Genomic DNA, 18,502 nt, shown 5'->3' with positions numbered 1-18,502 from the left:
TTTAAAGTCGCTTTACATAGGCCTATTTGTATATTTTCTGCAGAAAATATATATTTCTTTCTTTTTCATTTTGTTCTTACTTCCTATTCATTCTTTTTAATTCTCATTTTTATAACTTTAGGATATTTTTTACAGCCCCCACCTGGCACCTAAAATAGTCACCCCCCCCCCTTCCGCCGCCTACACAACAGTTTTCTATTGGGGGGCTGGGGGTACTCACACAAAACATTGAATAACAGTTGAGAGGTAATGTTTTGTTGCACAGTTACACGACACTGAACTCCATTTCTTATACTAGTAATTCACCTTTCATTTCTCCTTCCTTCTCAGCCTCCTGTTTGTCCCCCCCCCCCCCCCCCCCGCAATCTAATCTGATGATCTTGTACTATTATCAAAGATACTATCGATTTATACGTTAGGCCTACACGCTGAATGCATTTCACATGCTGCGTTTAATTTTTTGCTTATGATCCATCGGCAATTATAATTCGGAATCGTACTTGTCGATGTCGCGATTGGGCCGAATTCTCTGACTGTGCCTTTATATCATCATCATGTCATCTGAAAGAAGTGAGCCTGATACCCAAGAACAACTGCATAAATATGTCAAATTAAAACAATATCAAGGTAAGTTAATTCATACTTTTGATTCCATTCCATCGAAAGCCTAACCATTTTCAGTTTGCATTGTCCCTTGCCCGGGCCGTGGACCTAGCCTAGTAGGAGTCCTAGGACCACGCTAAGCCTAAGTCTCGGCGGCGCGGCGAGGCGAACGCCGGTGTCGAATTCATTAATCCAACTTTCCAAGCCTACGGTCTACGCCCAGAATTATATCGGTCGGGCGCTGTGTTAATATCTGACTTGGTTTTAGTACCGATTAAAGTACAGATCTAGACTATAACAAACCGGTACCGGTACTGTATTTTGACTGAAAAACAAATAGGTTTACATCTACAGTAGATGAGCATGAATGGGTCGTAATGTTGGACTGGTCTCTCGACTCTTACTCTTGAATATATCATAATGATGGCTTTGCCGCCGTAGCTTAAAATTTATGATTTAATTCATCTTCATTGTTATTTCCTATTTTCACTTAGATTCTACTTTGTAATAGTTCTTATCATTACTATTGTTTATAGACCAAGAACTAGTAACTGTTAGATCTTATTAGGGCCTAACAAAGTTAGTTTTTAGTAGGGTCTACTACTAACATAATAGTAGAAATACTGGTATTCATTCACCCCCCCCCCATCCCCCAACAGGGCCGACACCCACCCACCATCACTGTTCATTTTTCCTTTTGTTTCTTTTCTACATTTACCCAAACAGAGGCAGTCGACTGGTAAGTTATTTTAATTTCTTTAATTGGAACGCAATCTGTTTTTACTGACAGACAAACAGAGGAAAAGGTGAAATTGTCTAAAATTATAAGTTACAAAATACATGCCAGGTTTAACTATAGCTTTCAAGGTATCCTTTGGCAAGAGAAGCAATATATTGTTCTCATTTATAAAATGTAAATTGTTTCCCTGATCCTAATATGTTTCTATCCTAGACTAGGTTCTATATGTTCTTGGTGTTTTACACAACACTTGATCTATGCATATATAGGCTACTACATGGGCATTACATTAAAGTTATGAATATGTTAGTGGTCTTTTAATAATTCTAATATTAATTTATTAATCATATAAAAAAAATCATCACTCAAAAAATGTTTTTGTTTTTATTTGTTTATGGACAAAATGAGCATATTTTGGCATTGGGCCAACATGATATCAAATTTTAATGGCCTGAATTTACAAGGATGGTAGAAACTTTAACCCATGAACGAGATTTAACACAGGTGCTTAAGTTGTATTTTTCAAATGGATGAAGTTCCCCCATGCATTAAAGTTAGCCATCCAACATCAAATATGCTTTTAATCAGTTGGTTAAAGTTTTTGCATCTTCATGAATTCAGGCCATCATAACCAATTATCAATTTATATTAGTTTGTCAGCAGCTGCAGAAGAATGTCAACAGACCAGCAATGTCAGCTTAGACAATCTAATCAGAAATTGCAAAGGCTGTGTAGGACTTGTTCAGCAGCTGGCAGACAAAGAAGAGGACAGATCAAGAAAGGTGCAGTTTCCTAATATCTTGAGCTATAATGCAGGGGCAGATCCAGGATTTCCCAATTAGGGGGGTAAATTTTTTGGAGGAAAATTTTGACATGCCTCCCCCCAAAAAAAAAGGTTTTCAACCACAAATTAAGGATATTTTGTACCAGTAAAAATTTGACAAGCCCCCCCCAAAAAAAAAAAAAAAAAAAATTCTTCAATTTCAATGGTGGGGGGCCTGGATCTGCTCCAGCTTTTATGGGTATTTTACCGTATTTGGATGTGGTTTGTCAACCAGGGTGGCCTAGACTAAGGCTGCAGCTATTGACCGTCTTCATGGTCTTGTTTACTTGTACAGCAGTACTGGTAACACAAAATGTGATACATCTGATGCAACTGGGACTAGCAGTCACGCTTTAGTTGTTTGTTCATAAAATTATTATCATACATGTAGATGATTGTGCGGTGGCAGTTTTTTTGTCTGAAAAATCGGCACTGAATCATAAAAAAAGAATAATGATAACAATAAAATGACCATTGGAAGACGAGAAGTCACCTGTCATCTGTTTCTCAAACTGCACACGTTTAACTATCAAAAAAAGTTATGAAAAAACATGTTTTGATGTCATTTAGATAGAGCTTATATAATCTGTAAGCCAGCTTTGAAAGAGTTAAGTTGATTTATTGAGTATCTCATAAGCATTATAGGTTATAGTATGCTTCGCACAAACTGATTATAGTCTCACAGATGTCGCTTTCATGTATGTGCAGCAAAATTTAGCCTGCCCTGATCAGCCTAGCATGGATTACAGCAGGGATTCTCAAATGGTGGCGCGCGCGCCACTTGTGGCGCACCGAGCCTTGCGGAGTGGCGCTTGGGAGCCGATATAAAAAAAAGTAAAAACAAGGAAAAATTGGAGAGAAAAATTGTATCTACCAGTAACCTGGAAATAAGGATTTGGTGATCAATTTAATATAAAGAGAAAACAAAAACTCTTTACTTGACACTTAATTGCTCATTGATTTCCTCAAATTTTGTCCAACTTAGCTCGATAACCCCTATTATTGAAGATCGATGGTGTTCTCCTTTTTATTTATTCTATGCTTTGCAAAGTTTATATATGCCACACAATTGATTTGAAAACCCCGTTTGTCGGATTTCTATTTCAACGGCGAGAAATTTTGCATTTCCAGATATACGTTTTGGTTAATTTAAGAGTTAAACATCAAATAATATGACATTCAAAGAACATCCTGATAATAAAAGATTATGATTGTGGGACATAACAAGTAGGAACTTTGTTTCCGAAGCCGATTAAAATCCGAAGTTGTAAAAGTGAAATACATCTATGCTCAGATTGATTGCTTGCATGCATTCTTGCTTAACACGAACTGAATGAATGAAACTGCAACGTGAGTTGTAGAGAGAAATGGACAATTTGGGGCATTAGTGCGGTGCAACGCCTAATTTTCAGCTCTTGCAAAATCGGGGAACGTAACTTCAGCCACTATGGTGGAGGCGGGGATTGGGGGTTCCCTCAAGTGTTTCATGGCAAAGAAAAAAAAGGGAGAAAAGGAAAGGGAGAGGGTAGAATATTGTATTATTTTCTTGATGCTATGTCAAAATATAGATTTTTGATTGAAAAGTTATATATTTTTGCTTCAGCTTCCATATCTAGCCCCCTCATTTTTTTTTCTTTTTACTCATTACGCCACTTGCTTCAGCCAATAGATCTGGTGCAGAACAGTCTGAACTAGTCCGGTACAATTTGTATGTTGTGAAAAAGTCACTGGTCATTTTCCTTTTGATATTAATATTGTGTAATTTGTTGGCATTTGTATTTCTTCTGTTGATATTAATTAGAGCCCCTCGAGGCAATTTAAAATTCCTAATATTCCAAAACTTCTGGGGGATCTGCCCCCTCGACCCCCACCAGGGGCCTCTAGACCCCTTCCGAAATACTCTGCTAGTTTGCGTAATGTATAGTGGAGCATTACAGATTCTAAACAAGAAATGTGGCGCTTCAAAAAAAGTAATTGAGAATGGCTGGATTACAGGCTACAGCCAGAGTGGAAATTGATTCTAAACTGTGTCATATCATAAGTCCTTTCACTCTCCCTGACAAAATTCCAGAGGCTACAGTAGAGGTCAGTGAAAGTATTATGTTGGGTACTTGGGGCAGTAAATTAAAATTGGTGTATTAATTCATGCCTGTTTTTCCTTTATTTTCATAATTCTTGATCAGCAAATTATACAATCCCCGTAAAATTGACCAATGGATACAAGGTAAAGTTTGATTGTTCAAATTATTAGATTTATGTACAGGTAACTTTAGCACAGACGATTTATAATTGTCCTTATGCTGTGAATAGGATGCAGTTTGCGGTCCTGAAAAAAAAGGGTATGGTGAACTTCATGTGAAGCATGGGTGGAGAGGGTCAGTTGACCCACTTTCAATGAGTGAGCAATATTTTACAGTCAGTGATCTCATTATCATTAATATTTTGTAGTGAATTAGGATTGAATTCTTTATCTCATAGGGTCTATCATTTCATCTCTTTCCTATGTAATTTGCCTCTGTTAAGATAGCATTGGAGCAATTGATGACCAGTGTTGGCCACTCCCTAGGCTTACTTCAAGCAAAGAAAGATCAACTGAATAAAGGACAAGAAACCTGTGTTAAAGATGCAACATCAACATCAACAGGTAACTTATCGGGATCTACTTTTGTTAGTATTCAGTGAATTTTCTTTCTCCTTTGGCACTTGGTGATGAAAATAGTATAAACAATTTTTAAGGAATATACCATCTAGTGATAAGATAAATTTCTCCCATTTGCCTACTGTTTGAGAACAGTAAGTCCATTCAAATTTATGCATAAAATGCTTGTTTGCTGTATACCTTATCAGAGTGAATGGGTTCCTAGAGATAAATAGGCCTAGGCAGTCGTGAGTCATATGAACAGATATTTGTTTATGGTTGAGAATTACATGTATATGCTTAAGGGGTAACATGAAATTTTGCAGTGGTTCATTGAACAAAAGTGATATTTTGTAAGATCTCTTATGCTCATGTACCGGTATTTGAAACGTTAATAATGCAATAATGCCTACATGTATCCTATGAATATGACAAAATGATCATGACATTGCTGACAGACAATGCTGCTGATAGTCACAAGACACAACGAAAGCTAATAGTTGAAGACACAATTATCAGGAAAGGAAGCATCAGCTTCCAAGATGTAGCTGGACTATCTGAAGCCAAGGAAATCCTAAGAGAGGCGATCATCATGCCCATACAATATCCCCATCTGTTCACAGGTTTGCTGGCTTTTGTCTTGTACTTTTTTTTACATCACCTTTCACTTTTTATAAGATTTATCTATATTATATATTTTCAAACTTTGATTGAAATAACACTGTTTTCATAATATTCTAGTCAGACTTGACCCTGTAAATTCTTTCATTTCTAATGATGATATTAGATACTCCTGTGGGTGTTTCATGAAGATGTTCGTAAGTTACGATGACTTCACAAATGACATGATCTATTGTGTGAAATGATATACACCAAATTTTAAGTGATGTCGATTTAGCACATAAGAAAGGATCACCAGTTATAAAGTCATTTGTAATTAACTTGCAGCTTTTGAAACGTGTACCTAAACTGAAATAAAAAAAAAAATCTGATTGATTAAAAAAAGTCCCTCTTGCAACCTGAAGACCTGTACTGACTATTTTGAAATCTTATTTCACAAAGAAATATTAATTTGAATTACTACTACCCCACTTTTACAAACCAGAATTGTATATATTTTAAAACAAAAACATAAATCAAATATCCCATGCAGTTGTAGCTCTGAATATCATCAAGTCTTTATATTTTTTGACAGACAAAAAAGGTGCAAATACTTATCTGTTTCTGTATAGAACAATACAGTGAATAGCCGATTGATTATGACTTGCAGAATTCTAAGGAGAAGTTGACATGATTTTGAATAATTGATATAGCAGAAGTCATGTCAAAACCTTATTTAACTGCCTACCAATGCAATGGTTTTAGGGTAATTGATCCTATATCATGTTGAAAATATGTAAACATAAAGTTATGATTATTGATCGATCAAATAAATTTGAATTGACCTTTCTTGGAAATCCCTCATTAATTACTTAAGCAAGGTCCTCTCTAGAAACATTGAAATTTTAAATAAACTTGAATATATGTTCTCAAACAAAATTTTACTATCTGTATACTGGGGGGTTGTTCTAAAAATTTGCTAGACATTATTTTCCGAATACAAAAGCGTGCAATAAGAAATATTAATCATGTGGGGTACTTGTGTCACACCAATCACTTTTTTCATGAAAACAAAATACTGAAGGTATTTGAATTGTTTTTTTATAACATTGGTATATTTATGTATCATTTATCCAAAGACAAACTACCAGAAATCTTTTCACATATGTTTAAAAAAAATCAATCATATCACACATGTCCCACGTGTCAGAGTAATCAATACCATCTTCCTCAAACTCGTTCAATTTTTACACAAAAAACAATTATATTTACAGGACAAAAATACTGGAATATTCTTGCACCAGATATAACAGGATGCACTTCCTTTTTTTCTTTTAAAGCAAAGTTGAGGAACTGCTTTTTGTATCACCCACCAGAGGTGAAGGCGAGACTTAGGGATCCAAATGTCGTCCGTCCGTCACAAACCTAATGACACACAACTCCACAACTGTAAGTCGCTTTTCAACCAAACTTGGATGAACTTTGGGGACCTGCATGTTATGCTGCAGTCAGAGGTCACATGGTAAGGTCAAAGGTCATTTTCAGGTCAACGTTAAAGCTTACATGCAAGACTCATGACACCTAACTCTGCAACTGTAAGTCGCTTTTCAACCAAACTTGGATGGTAGATGGACTTGGGGGACCTGCATGTTATGCTGCAGTCGGAGGTCACATGGTAAGGTCAAAGGTCATTTTCAAGTCAACGTTAAAGTTGACATGCAAGGCTCTTATGACAAGTGTTATTCCATCCCAGTCATTTCACAATTAAGTTTCGATACAATTATGTTGCATGCCCTCGCAAATCACGATATTTCTGGTTATTTTCATAAGTGGGCAAGACACAAAATTGCTTTTGCCTTGGTTTTATGTCGGTCAAATGTCATTGAGAAATATGAAAGTAAATGAAATGAATGAAATAACTTTCTATAATGGCTTTCTGTCTATTATGGTCTCGGCCCTCTCGGTTTATATGCAGGTGGATTAAAACCATGGAAAAGGATTTTACTTTATGGCCCTCCAGGTACTGGGAAGTCGAGGCTTGCTCAAGCAGTGTCTCAAGAAATCAATTCTACATTCTATTGTGTTTCAAGTGCTGATCTCATTTCTAGCTGGGTTGGAGAGAGTGAGAAGTGAGTATCAGAACACCATCTATTCTTTCATCAATTTTCTGTGTTGGTAGTACTCATTAAGTCTTGCTCATTAGTGAGAAGGACTTATTCAGTATCTGATTTCTATTTTGAGAAACTTTAAGTGTGTTCAACTTGTAAGTATGGCTTTACAAATTAATGGATGTCGAAAGTCATATGTTGGTTTCAATCATTTGTCAGTCATACATATGTAATTAATACTGGTAGCTAAACTGACGGATGATGATAGACATCCATACGATCAAAAATAAACTTTTTCTAGTGGAAAAATTTTTATCAGAATTTTAATGAAGTCTATTGAAATATAATCAAATTTTATTTTTAGAATCAGGAAAAATTTACATCAGTTACACGGAAAGGATGTTCATAAAATAGGCATTTTTCACAAATCCAGTTAGAACTAGAATTTAATTCGTCATGCGGACGAATTAGGTGGTCTGTCATGATTTGTCATTCAGTGTCGGCTGATGTATGAAATAAATCATTTAGATATCATTGATAATCTTGATCGTAGACATCCTAAGAATAAGTTTTGACCATTGCTAAATGTGATTATTGATGTGGTGATGACAATCGTCAGACATACATCTTCGAACAGATACATACAAGATAGATGATTTTATATATATAGATGGATGGAGTGGTGGATGGAGCGATGGATGGATCAAGTGATCGATTGAGAGATAAATGATAGGTGGTTATATTAATAAAACATAGATAGACAGACAGACATATAGATAGATAAATAGATAGATAGATAGAGACAAATAGATTGATATAGATAGATAGCCAGACAGACATACATATAGAAAGATAGACAGGCAGATAGATAGATGGATATATAGAAAGATAGATAGATATACATATCTAAACAGATTGATATATTATATTATATTAGACAGAGAGAGAGATAGATAGACAGATGCATATGCAAAGTAGGTAGATAGACAGATAGACATATATATGGATAGATAGAGTGACAGAGACATATTCAAACATGTAGATATATATTTAACAGAGAGATAGACATATATGTCAAGTAGGTAGATAGATAGACAGACAGATGGATGGATTGATAGATAGATAGAAAAAAATATACATAGATTTATAACAGATAGCGGATGGACGTATATGATAAGATAGATATAATATGAAAAAAAGTGATTATAATCTGTTTTATTTTGAAATATTTTAGCTATTATTTATTAGAATTGTTATAATTGATCGTGCGCAAGATATTAAAAAAAATCATGTTCACCCGCGGACTGAAACCCCTGCCCGCATGATTGAATGAGATTGAAGTCTGACGCCTAACCGATTGAGCTAGAATATTTCCCATAGACTTACACGTAAGCAATTTTGAGAATTACAATTCCGATATTGCAAGTGAAAAACGGGCATGATCCCGGCATCTCATCAAAAAGTGTAGAGCACATGACCGGAAGCCCAGAATCTCAGCTATAACATATTAAAAGCTCAGGCAAAACTGACAAGAAGAAATGGAGATATGGCTCACGAAATAGAGGAATGTCGAATCTAGTTTTGAGAAAAAGTCATGTCCCATAGAGATTACACGCAAAATACATGTGATATGAAAAAAGTAATTATAATCTGTTTTATCTTGCTAAATTTAAACTTTTATACCTTTAAATTATCATAAAGGATCATGTAAGAAGCGGCAAAAAGAAAAAAAAGTGAAAAAAAAATTCATCTTGTTCACCCCAGGACTCGAACCCGCGCCCTTTAGAAAGCAGTCAAAGCCACGATATTCCCCATAGAGAATACACGTAAGCAAGTTTGAGAATTACAATTCAAATTTTGCAAGCGAAATACGGGCATGATCCCGGCATCTGATCAAAAAATGGAGGGCACACTTCCGAAAGCTTAGAATCTCAGCTACAACATACTAAAAGCTCAGGGAAAACTGACAAGAAACAATAGAGATATGGCTCACGAAATAGAGGAATGTCGAATCTAGTTTTGAGAAAAAGTCATGTCCCATAGAGATTACACGCAAAATACATGTGATATGAAAAAAGCAATTATAATCTATTTTATCTTGCTAAATTTAAACTTTTATACCTTTAAATTATCATAAAGGATCATGTAAGAAGTGGCAAAAAGAAAAAAAAGTGAAAAAAAAATTCATCTTGTTCACCCCAGGACTCGAACCCGCGCCCTTTAAGAAGCAGTCAAAGCCACGATATTCCCCATAGAGAATACACGTAAGCAATTTTGAGAATTACAAGTCCAATTTTGCAAGTGAAATACGGGCATGATCCCGGCATCTGATCAAAAAATGGAGGGCACACTTGCGATAGCGCAGAATCTCAGCTACAACATACTAAAAGCTCAGGGAAAACTGACACGAAACAATGGAGATATGGCTCACGAAATAGAGGAATGTCGAATCTGGTTTTGAGAAAAAGTCATGTCCCATAGAGATTACACGCAAAATGAGGAAAAATGACATGCCTCTTTTCATCGCTGTTTTACGCAATGATGCGTTTCTCAAAACGAAAATCCATGTATACTAAATAGAAAGAATACATTCTGAACTACAACATATCGAAATCTGGGCGAAAAATGATCTATATTCGAGAAGTTAAAGCCAAATTTGCATAAATTTGATGACGTCATTTTTGAAAAAATGAAATTTTTAGTTTAGGCGCCATTTTGATGACGTCATGATATAATTTAGGGACAATGGTGACATGAAATCAAATTTACAACTCATACTCTATCGATATATGAAAAAAAAATTGGGGGTCAATGGACTATTTAAAGAGCTACAGTGAATTTACAATAGGCATGTTTTTGACCATATATGGCCTATAGTGAGAGCTCGCGCGCACACGTGCTGCAAACTTTAACGGGTGTTAATTTCGTTATTAATGGTCGTAGAAGGTTGATCAAGGTATCAAATTGTTCAGAATTTTATTATCAATGAAATGATGTAAAAAAAAAGGTGTTTTTGCACTGTGTTAAGGTGTTACGCGAGGAAAACGCGCGCGCATACGTGCGCGCGCGCAAATTTTTGAAATGCTTAGAATGACCTGAAACGTACTTTCGTTCGGTAAAGAAGTGATTTTGAGCATTTTGAAATTTTGACGCGCGCGCACATGACCTCCAGGTGACCTTTGATGACATGACCTGATGACCCTTAACCTGAAATTAATGTGATGTAAATATTGTTAATTTTTGATAATTAATAATGGAGATATGATTGATAATGTGATTTTACAAAATGGCGCCTAGATGACGTCATCATGACCTGATGACCTTGAAAAGCTTATTTTGACGTGTCCATGACAGATCCTATAGATGACATGAAATTCAATGAAATTGATCAAGTCTATTTTGAGATAACTTGGCGACAAGAAAAATCCGTAAAAATAAATAAATAAAAATAATAATAAGAAAATTCTGACGAAATTAAAAGGTGATCTGTCATAAATGACAGACCACCTAATTAGATTTTTTTTAAAATTCTATTGTATAACACAAGTGAATCCACTTGGTTCATACACACTACATTTTCATTTGATTTAACAAATTAGCAATTTTTTTTTATACATGGGAACTTCTGAATTATAGGTTCAATCAAGCATGCTGATGTTTAAACAATCATCAATCAGAGTAAAAGTTTCTTTAAGTCACTGATTTTTCGTAGTTTGACCTTGGTGTCATCTTGGTAAGTGCAATTATACAGCCACCATTTCTCCAAATTCTATTCGTTCATGCTTTTGAGCTTCATATACCCATTCTCGTCTCATTCTAGTGAGGTCTATGTAGATATTAACATTTGAGTTTCATTTTCACTTCATACACTGTGCTATGGGAATTTCATGTGGCAAACTTAAAAATATGAGGTTGAGTTGACTCGGCTTTCTTCTCGGCTGTTACATGTAGCTCCTTGTTGACTACCACTTCGTGATCATTAACGTTGGTCAGATTATCACAAGAAGAAGCTCTACAAGAACGATTAATATCGATTGCTGAATGTTGAACTTTTCTCTTGGACAACTTTTATGATTTTGTCTCTGTCGACAATACAGCAATATTGTTTACAATAGATGAAATCACATCTTTGTATTGAAGGGCATCCTCTATTCTCCAGATGTATGAGGCAAAGAGTGGGAAGATTCTATCACAGTTGGTCTCCATCAGAAAATTGGTCAGAGTTTGAGTCTTTCTGGCAGCCTTTTCTGACTTGTTCTCCACATTTTTCCTGGTTTCCATTGTTTCAAATATGTTTAGACATTTAATAGAGTTCAATCATAAATAAACAGAATGATGAAAATTATTTTTAATGAAATCATGAAGCACTTCGGTGAATGTCGTAGTCAAGTATCTCAAGTGTTTTGATGTTTACAGTTGTGTTTCAGGTCCCTTGAAGATGTTTTTTTTTTTCAATTCATTTATTTTCAATTCTGATAAAAAGATATATACAGAAAAATGCGTGTGGGCATGATAACAGATTGTCAAAACAAAGAGATATTTTAAAGATATACATGTAAAGATGCTTATGTTACATAAAGTGATACAGAGATTTCAAGAAAAGGATGGAATTGAGAAATACTAAAAAAAAAACATTAGGTTTTTGTCGAGGCAGTAATCCTACGAGAGAGTCATAGCCAAATCAAAGAATTAAAAACATTTTTAGAAAGGAATATGAGAAGAAAATCGAAATAAATTAAAAATACATAAATAAGTAATCCATGATGGCATATGCTTTTTTTTATAAATTAGAAAATTAAATGGAATGAACAACCATCCAATAATTTATATTCTCTGCATATGAAAAAAAATAACATTGTTGTCAAGAGAATTAAAAATCTACATATTCCTGATTCTGTTGTCATGACCTGATGTAATATTTTTACCCTTACAATTTTATTCTGTAGAATAATTAAGGAGTTATTCCAACATGCAACTCAGCAGCAAGGACGATCGGTGAGTACCATACTTTGAAATACATGTACTAGCCTTATTTGAAACAATATATATATTCTCTCATATTTGAGTGTACTGAAGCAGTAATACCTTTACTCTATATATCTCATTTATCTTTTGTATGTTCCATGAGCCTGTAAAGGAGGAAATGTGAACCAATAAAGTACTATACCATTTTAAACTTGCTTTTTTTACACTGGAAAAAGGCCATTAGCTGATCATGATAAAAAGTGGAAATCATGTTTTATTCCATGCATTGTGATGGTTGCCGGTGTTCATTGATGTATGACATAAGATCATAAGACAATTAGGGTTTTACCCCCCAAAAGAGAAAGATGTGAGTTAATTTCTGAAGCACGCATGATATCAAATGCCTAGTCTCATTGATGGATACTAATAAGCTGCATTCCCTGAGCATATGTACCTTAGCAGTAGCCATGTTCACAGCTTTGCCTAATGCAGGATTTTACTCACTGCACCTTTCTAAATCAATCATTGTCCTGTCTGTGGTGAAAATCAAGAATAAGAAGTGGGAAAAAAAAAACGCTCAGAGGCATCCAGCTAAAATATCTGTTAATCATGTCTCAAGTTTTGTTCATTACCTTATGAAGGCTCACTAAATAGAAATATAAGCTTTTTTAATAGTGATATAGCAAGTTATACTTGACTCTTTGTGAAACATTAGAGGCTAATAAATTGGGTATTTTGCAGGTGATATTTATTGATGAACTTGATAGCATATGTCGGAGCCGAAGTTCTTCAGAGGAAGAGCACACAAGGAGAGTGAAGACGGAGCTACTCAGGCAAATGGAAGGTGCGGATAACATGGCATCCGTCGAGCAGATCTTCCTCCTGTGTGCTACCAACAGACCTTGGGAACTGGACTCTGCATTCCTTAGGAGGTTCCAGAAGAGGATATACATTCACCTACCTGATAGGTTTGTTGCTTGTAGAAATGGTCATTCATGATACAAAAAAAGAAGAGTTTTGTAATGTCAAGAATTTACTCATGCACACCAATTACATGGCCAATGGAGAACACAAAACCTACAAGCAATGCATTTACGATTGTGTCCTGTCTGTAATCATTCAATTGGTTTTGGTCACTATTAGCAAAAATTTGCTACTGTTGTTATGTGAGCTAGTTTATTTCTCTGCTCTGTATGATTTTAGAAAGAAAGATGGATAAATCTTCTACCAAAAAAAACTGTGATATGGCTAATTGCACAATAAACATTTTTACTGCTTTTATGGGCTCACATCAATTCTATTTATGTTTACATAATTAAAAGTGCCTTTTAATTTTCTCTTTTGTTAGCCTTTGTTCGTGAGATGTTAATCAATGAAATAAGAGAAACGTGTATACTTTGATTTTAAAGAAATTTGAGTACATAAAAAGTTCTCATCTACTCTGAATGTTACATTCCAGAGAAGCAAGGAAAGTTATTCTCCAACTCAACACAGCTTCTTCCAGTGCAGTATTTTCTGAAGAGGATTTGGACACATTTGCTGATAAAACAGAAGGCTTTTCTGGGAGTGACCTTTCCAATCTCATCCTCTCTGCTCTCTATGAACCTGTCCGTGAAGTACAAAAGGCAACACACTGGAAGGAAACTACAGGTACAGCAAGACTCCATTCAAAGTCACTTTACAGAACCAATTCCCTGAAAATAGATTTCTAGTTCAGATTGCTCCGGTAGTGGGCTATATCAATCTTGTTGCTACAGGCATTGGGTTTAAAGCTTCATGCAAAATCATTCACAACATGAAATTGAATTTCCAGGTAAGATTACTTAAGTATTGGAACCTGGCGTTCAGTCACTCATGAACGTGTTCATGAAGAAACGCAACCCTAGAAATTAAACCGCAAGGTTTTAGCTTTAACAAGAATGAAACCCATGGAATAAGTTAGCCTGTGTGAAAGCAGAGAAATAAAGAAATAAGATTAACTAAAGTTTGTGTACAATTGAACAAGCAATAAAGTTATGAGCATTTCATCATCAAGGACTAATGCTATGAAGATCCTCCCATTGGCAATGTGAAAAAGATCTGTGATGTACATTGTTAGACACCACCTATCTTGTTCATATTGCCAATATGAGGATATAGATAGCTATATTATTTTCAATATTCAAATGCTCAAAATTTTCCTACTATTCAATCTTCCTCAAACTTTCATTGATCTGTATCTTGATTTTTTTCTTTTATATGAAATTGACTGGTTCATTCTCCTTTAACATTGCGTCCAGGATTACTTGGAGCACTCAACTCTGTAGCATTCTGGTTCAGTGTAATTAGATTCAGGAAAGTTTTTTTTTGTGAATGGGGATCTAATATAAGCATGATGTAAGCCATTGGTATCAATTGGTTACCTTTTCAGCACCAAAGTGAAAGTGAAATTGAATTGAATTTGAAAAGTTGTAGTTATTATTCTAAATGGTTTTGAATATCAGTTGGATGCTAACCTAGGGGGTGTTTCACAAAGATTTGAGTATGACTTTAGAGTTGCACGTAAATGCTTAGTTGCATGTGTTATAAAAGGCATGACCACATTGGTCAGATCATGCCAAGAATTTGTAAACACTACTGCGTATTCATCAATAAGATTGTGCGTTGCAATAATATATACGCGTCAGCTTTCATTAGAAGTGTGATTCTAAGTCATACTTTTATCTTTGTGAATCACCCCCTTGGTATCAGATCACTCGCAAATTGCTAGTATACGCTTGATAATAAAGAGGGCATATAATATTATCCACACCTTTGGAACAGTTCTATCACATCTACAGGGGTAGCTAAGGTTGTTTGGCTTGTTCCAAAGGTATGGAGTGAAGGTAAACAAACTGTGATGTTTGTCAGTTCTTGAATGAACTTGATAATTTAACCATATCCCAAAGCCATGTTCATAAATGACTGCTCTTCACTGATAAAAAGTTGAATGACAGGTATGAAGTGAAGGTAAACACACTAGAATCTGAACAGTGATGTGTAACAGTTCTAGAATGAACTTGATCTTTTAACCATATCCCAAAGCTATGACCGATCATAAATGACTGCTCTTCCCTGATAAAAAGTAGAATGACAGGTATCGAGTGAAGGTAAACATACTGGAAACTGAACAGTGATGTGTATCAGTTCTAGAATGACAGTTGAACGACACGATATTGCAAAGTTATTGGCTAATCATATTGCGCTCTCAGTCAATTGTTTGACTATGATCAGCATCATTACATAACCATTCTTCCCCAGTTTTGTGAGATTTCCAAGTTGTGTGATATGACAATTTTTCATGTGGAATGTGAATACCAATACATATCCATGTAATTCCACCTTCTGAATAGAGTGATATGTCCATAATTACTTTTTTTTATCAGATGGGAAGTTTACACCCTGCGATGAATCTGATCCAGATTCCATTCAACAGTCTATGAGGGAAGTACAGCCTGAGCTTGTCCAACCAAGGCAGCTTACTATACAGGATTTCCTCAAAGCACTCAGTACAAGCCAAGGAACCATCAGTCGGGCAGAGCTGAACAAATTTACAGAGTTTACACAGAAGTTTGGACACTGTGGATAGATTTCAGATTATGGTACCTTACATTTCAGAGTGAAGTAAGCCTTTTTTTCCAAGTCGACTACAGTGTTCTGCCAAACTCAAATCTATTTTGTTCGATATTTGACTCATATTCTGCAGCAGCAGTGTGCACAGCGTAGTTTGCATTTATGTTGCTACATGTAGTCACTATTGCAGTAAATTGAATTGTGTTGCGATGTCATATAACTGTAAAAAGAGATTTGATGCTGTCTATGCAATGATATTACTGTTGAATGTTCAGCTTCCCATTTGCTTGCTTAAAAGCTGAGTAGGTATTGTATACAATTTGGTCTAAAAATTGGCTTGGGTGAATATTTGACTTATATGCAGAGTTACCTGTATATCTGCATTCAAGAGATATATCAGTAACCACTTTATGGATTAATCAAATATGTTGCATTTATTGTGTATTAAATTGTACCGGTACTTGTTTTCTGTTTTAACCTAATATTGTACTTAACTTAATTTGTGATGTTTTTTATTGAATGCTTTGAATTGATTTGGAAATAAAGTTTACCTAAAGTCCCAGTCAAGAAGAACGTGGGCTGGTATTCCAATCTGATACTTGAGCCAGCAGATTAAGTATTTTATTCAGTACTTTAAAGTTTAAAGTAAATTACTCAACCATCATGGATTTCCTATTGCATTTTTGGTTAAGTATTATGCTTAAATTTAACTTTTCTGCCTACCGGGCTTAAGTCTGGCTTGCATCCATTTCACAAATGTAATACACAACATAGCTATTCATTCTGAACACAGATGCATACACATTGTGCATTATTTGGTTCAAACTTTTAGGCGTCGCAGTGGTTATTAACATTTTGCTTGAATTTGGTCTGAATAAAGTAAAAAAATAAGTCGTGATCTGGGGCCGTTTCATAAAGGACTTGCAACTGTTGTAACTTTGCCATTATGCCAAATACCATGGTAATTCTGATTGGCTGATGAGCCCTGTTACCATGGTAGTTTCCATTATGGCAAAGTTACAACAGTTGCAAGTCCTTTATGAAACGGGCCCCTGATAGGAGTTTAAGCATTTAAATGAAAATCAAAATATCTATGAAATCAATACTACCTGTTGAATACCAGCCCTGGTCCCTCTTGCATAAGACTTTTTTTTACTGGAGAAAGCTTTCAATTATTTTTTACCTGATTTTTTAACCCTGTGTTGAAGTCAATGACAAATTTGTGCTAATACAAGATTTCAAATTTTACTACCTGGGTTAAGTTGGAATGAAATGACAAACTCTTAAGATTGTGTCTGCTATTAAGTAAGTGTAGGTTAACCAGTTGCCAAATAAAATAAAACTGAAAAGAAAGGTATACAATGTAAAATTCAGTGAGAGGTTTTGTTTATTTCAAATGGTTACTTACTTTTCTCCACTGGATGACAATAACCATTATCCATTTGACAATGAAGGAAATGGCCTAGAAAATTGGATGATTTAATGTTGAGAAATTAATACAAGTTATTTGTTTCTAATTGTAGCAAGAGTGGGAGGAAAGTAATCACAAGCTTAATAGTTTCCTCTTTTTTTTCCAAAACCAACCATTGAATTTTTAACTTGACTTCACATCTATAAGTTACACCAATAAAAACAGTGGTAAACAAATCACTGATGAATTTCAGTTTATTGTATTTTATTTTTGCATGCAAGATAAACTTTTATAAATATTGGCAGCAATTTGTCTACCACCTCCTATAAGTATTTGTCATAACAAGGGTAAAATAAAACATTGATCAGAAGAAGAAACAACAAATGAAAAACAAAATGGTCAACAAGTCGACCTATTCATCGGCATGAACAGAATTAAAAAAAAAACTATTCATGGGCATGTCTGAAACACAATTCAGAAGTTTTTACTCTCAATACAAGCTCTAACTTTGATCCATAGCTAGGTCACATTATCAACTTTAGAGATTGAACATACAATGAAAATGATGAGATACATGTACCTGAACAAACAATCATGACAATCATTCCTCAATCATTGAGCTTTATGTTTAGGGACACAGGTCTATCTAAGTGAAAGTACAGTTAATTTGCTATCAAACTCACGATCATCATGTAAAATCATATTAAAGTGTTGGATTAATTCTACTACATGAAGGGATTGATTGCAAGATAATGTTAAGATGTACTATTACTTTAGTATGTCGGACTCTGATAGCTTGGCATGGTAGTCTTCAAAGCCATTGAAGGGAGCAGAGATGAATCTTTCCCATTGAACAGTAGGGGAAGGCAGGGTAAGTTGAGCCACCACCCCCAGGCCAGTAATGAATGAGTCAGACATTGTGGTGGTGCCGTATATTGATGACCCATAGGATAACCCCATCATACCCCATGGGTGGGGCAAGTTGAGCCATCTAACATCTTTCTTTTTTTTTAAGTTGACAGTG

The 18,502-nt window shown here is 35.1% G+C and overlaps 1 protein-coding gene across 2 annotated transcripts; it reads left to right on the top strand.

Annotated features, from left to right (window-relative positions):
* Positions 1 to 466: 466 nt before the first annotated feature.
* LOC121411095 (suppressor protein of bem1/bed5 double mutants-like) lies at positions 467 to 16,932 on the top strand. 2 transcript variants are annotated; one of them, XM_041603615.1, is made up of 10 exons: positions 467 to 627; positions 1,330 to 1,342; positions 1,995 to 2,124; positions 4,689 to 4,809; positions 5,262 to 5,426; positions 7,379 to 7,532; positions 12,458 to 12,506; positions 13,218 to 13,444; positions 13,936 to 14,126; positions 15,881 to 16,932. In XM_041603615.1, exons 1-10 carry the CDS (start codon positions 555 to 557, stop codon positions 16,081 to 16,083), a joined length of 1,326 nt encoding a protein of 441 aa, XP_041459549.1. In that variant the 5' UTR covers positions 467 to 554; the 3' UTR covers positions 16,084 to 16,932. The 2 variants fall into 2 exon arrangements, with proteins under 2 accessions (XP_041459549.1, XP_041459550.1); XM_041603616.1 differs by lacking the exons at positions 467 to 627; positions 1,330 to 1,342; positions 1,995 to 2,124 and adding an exon at positions 4,157 to 4,250.
* Positions 16,933 to 18,502: the final 1,570 nt, after the last annotated feature.

This window comes from Lytechinus variegatus, chromosome 3, assembly GCF_018143015.1.
Source record: "Lytechinus variegatus isolate NC3 chromosome 3, Lvar_3.0, whole genome shotgun sequence".
Taxonomy (NCBI): Eukaryota; Metazoa; Echinodermata; class Echinoidea; order Temnopleuroida; family Toxopneustidae; genus Lytechinus; species Lytechinus variegatus.
The sequence above is the reverse complement of the archived record's forward strand: the minus strand, read 5'-3'. Positions and strand labels throughout refer to the sequence as shown.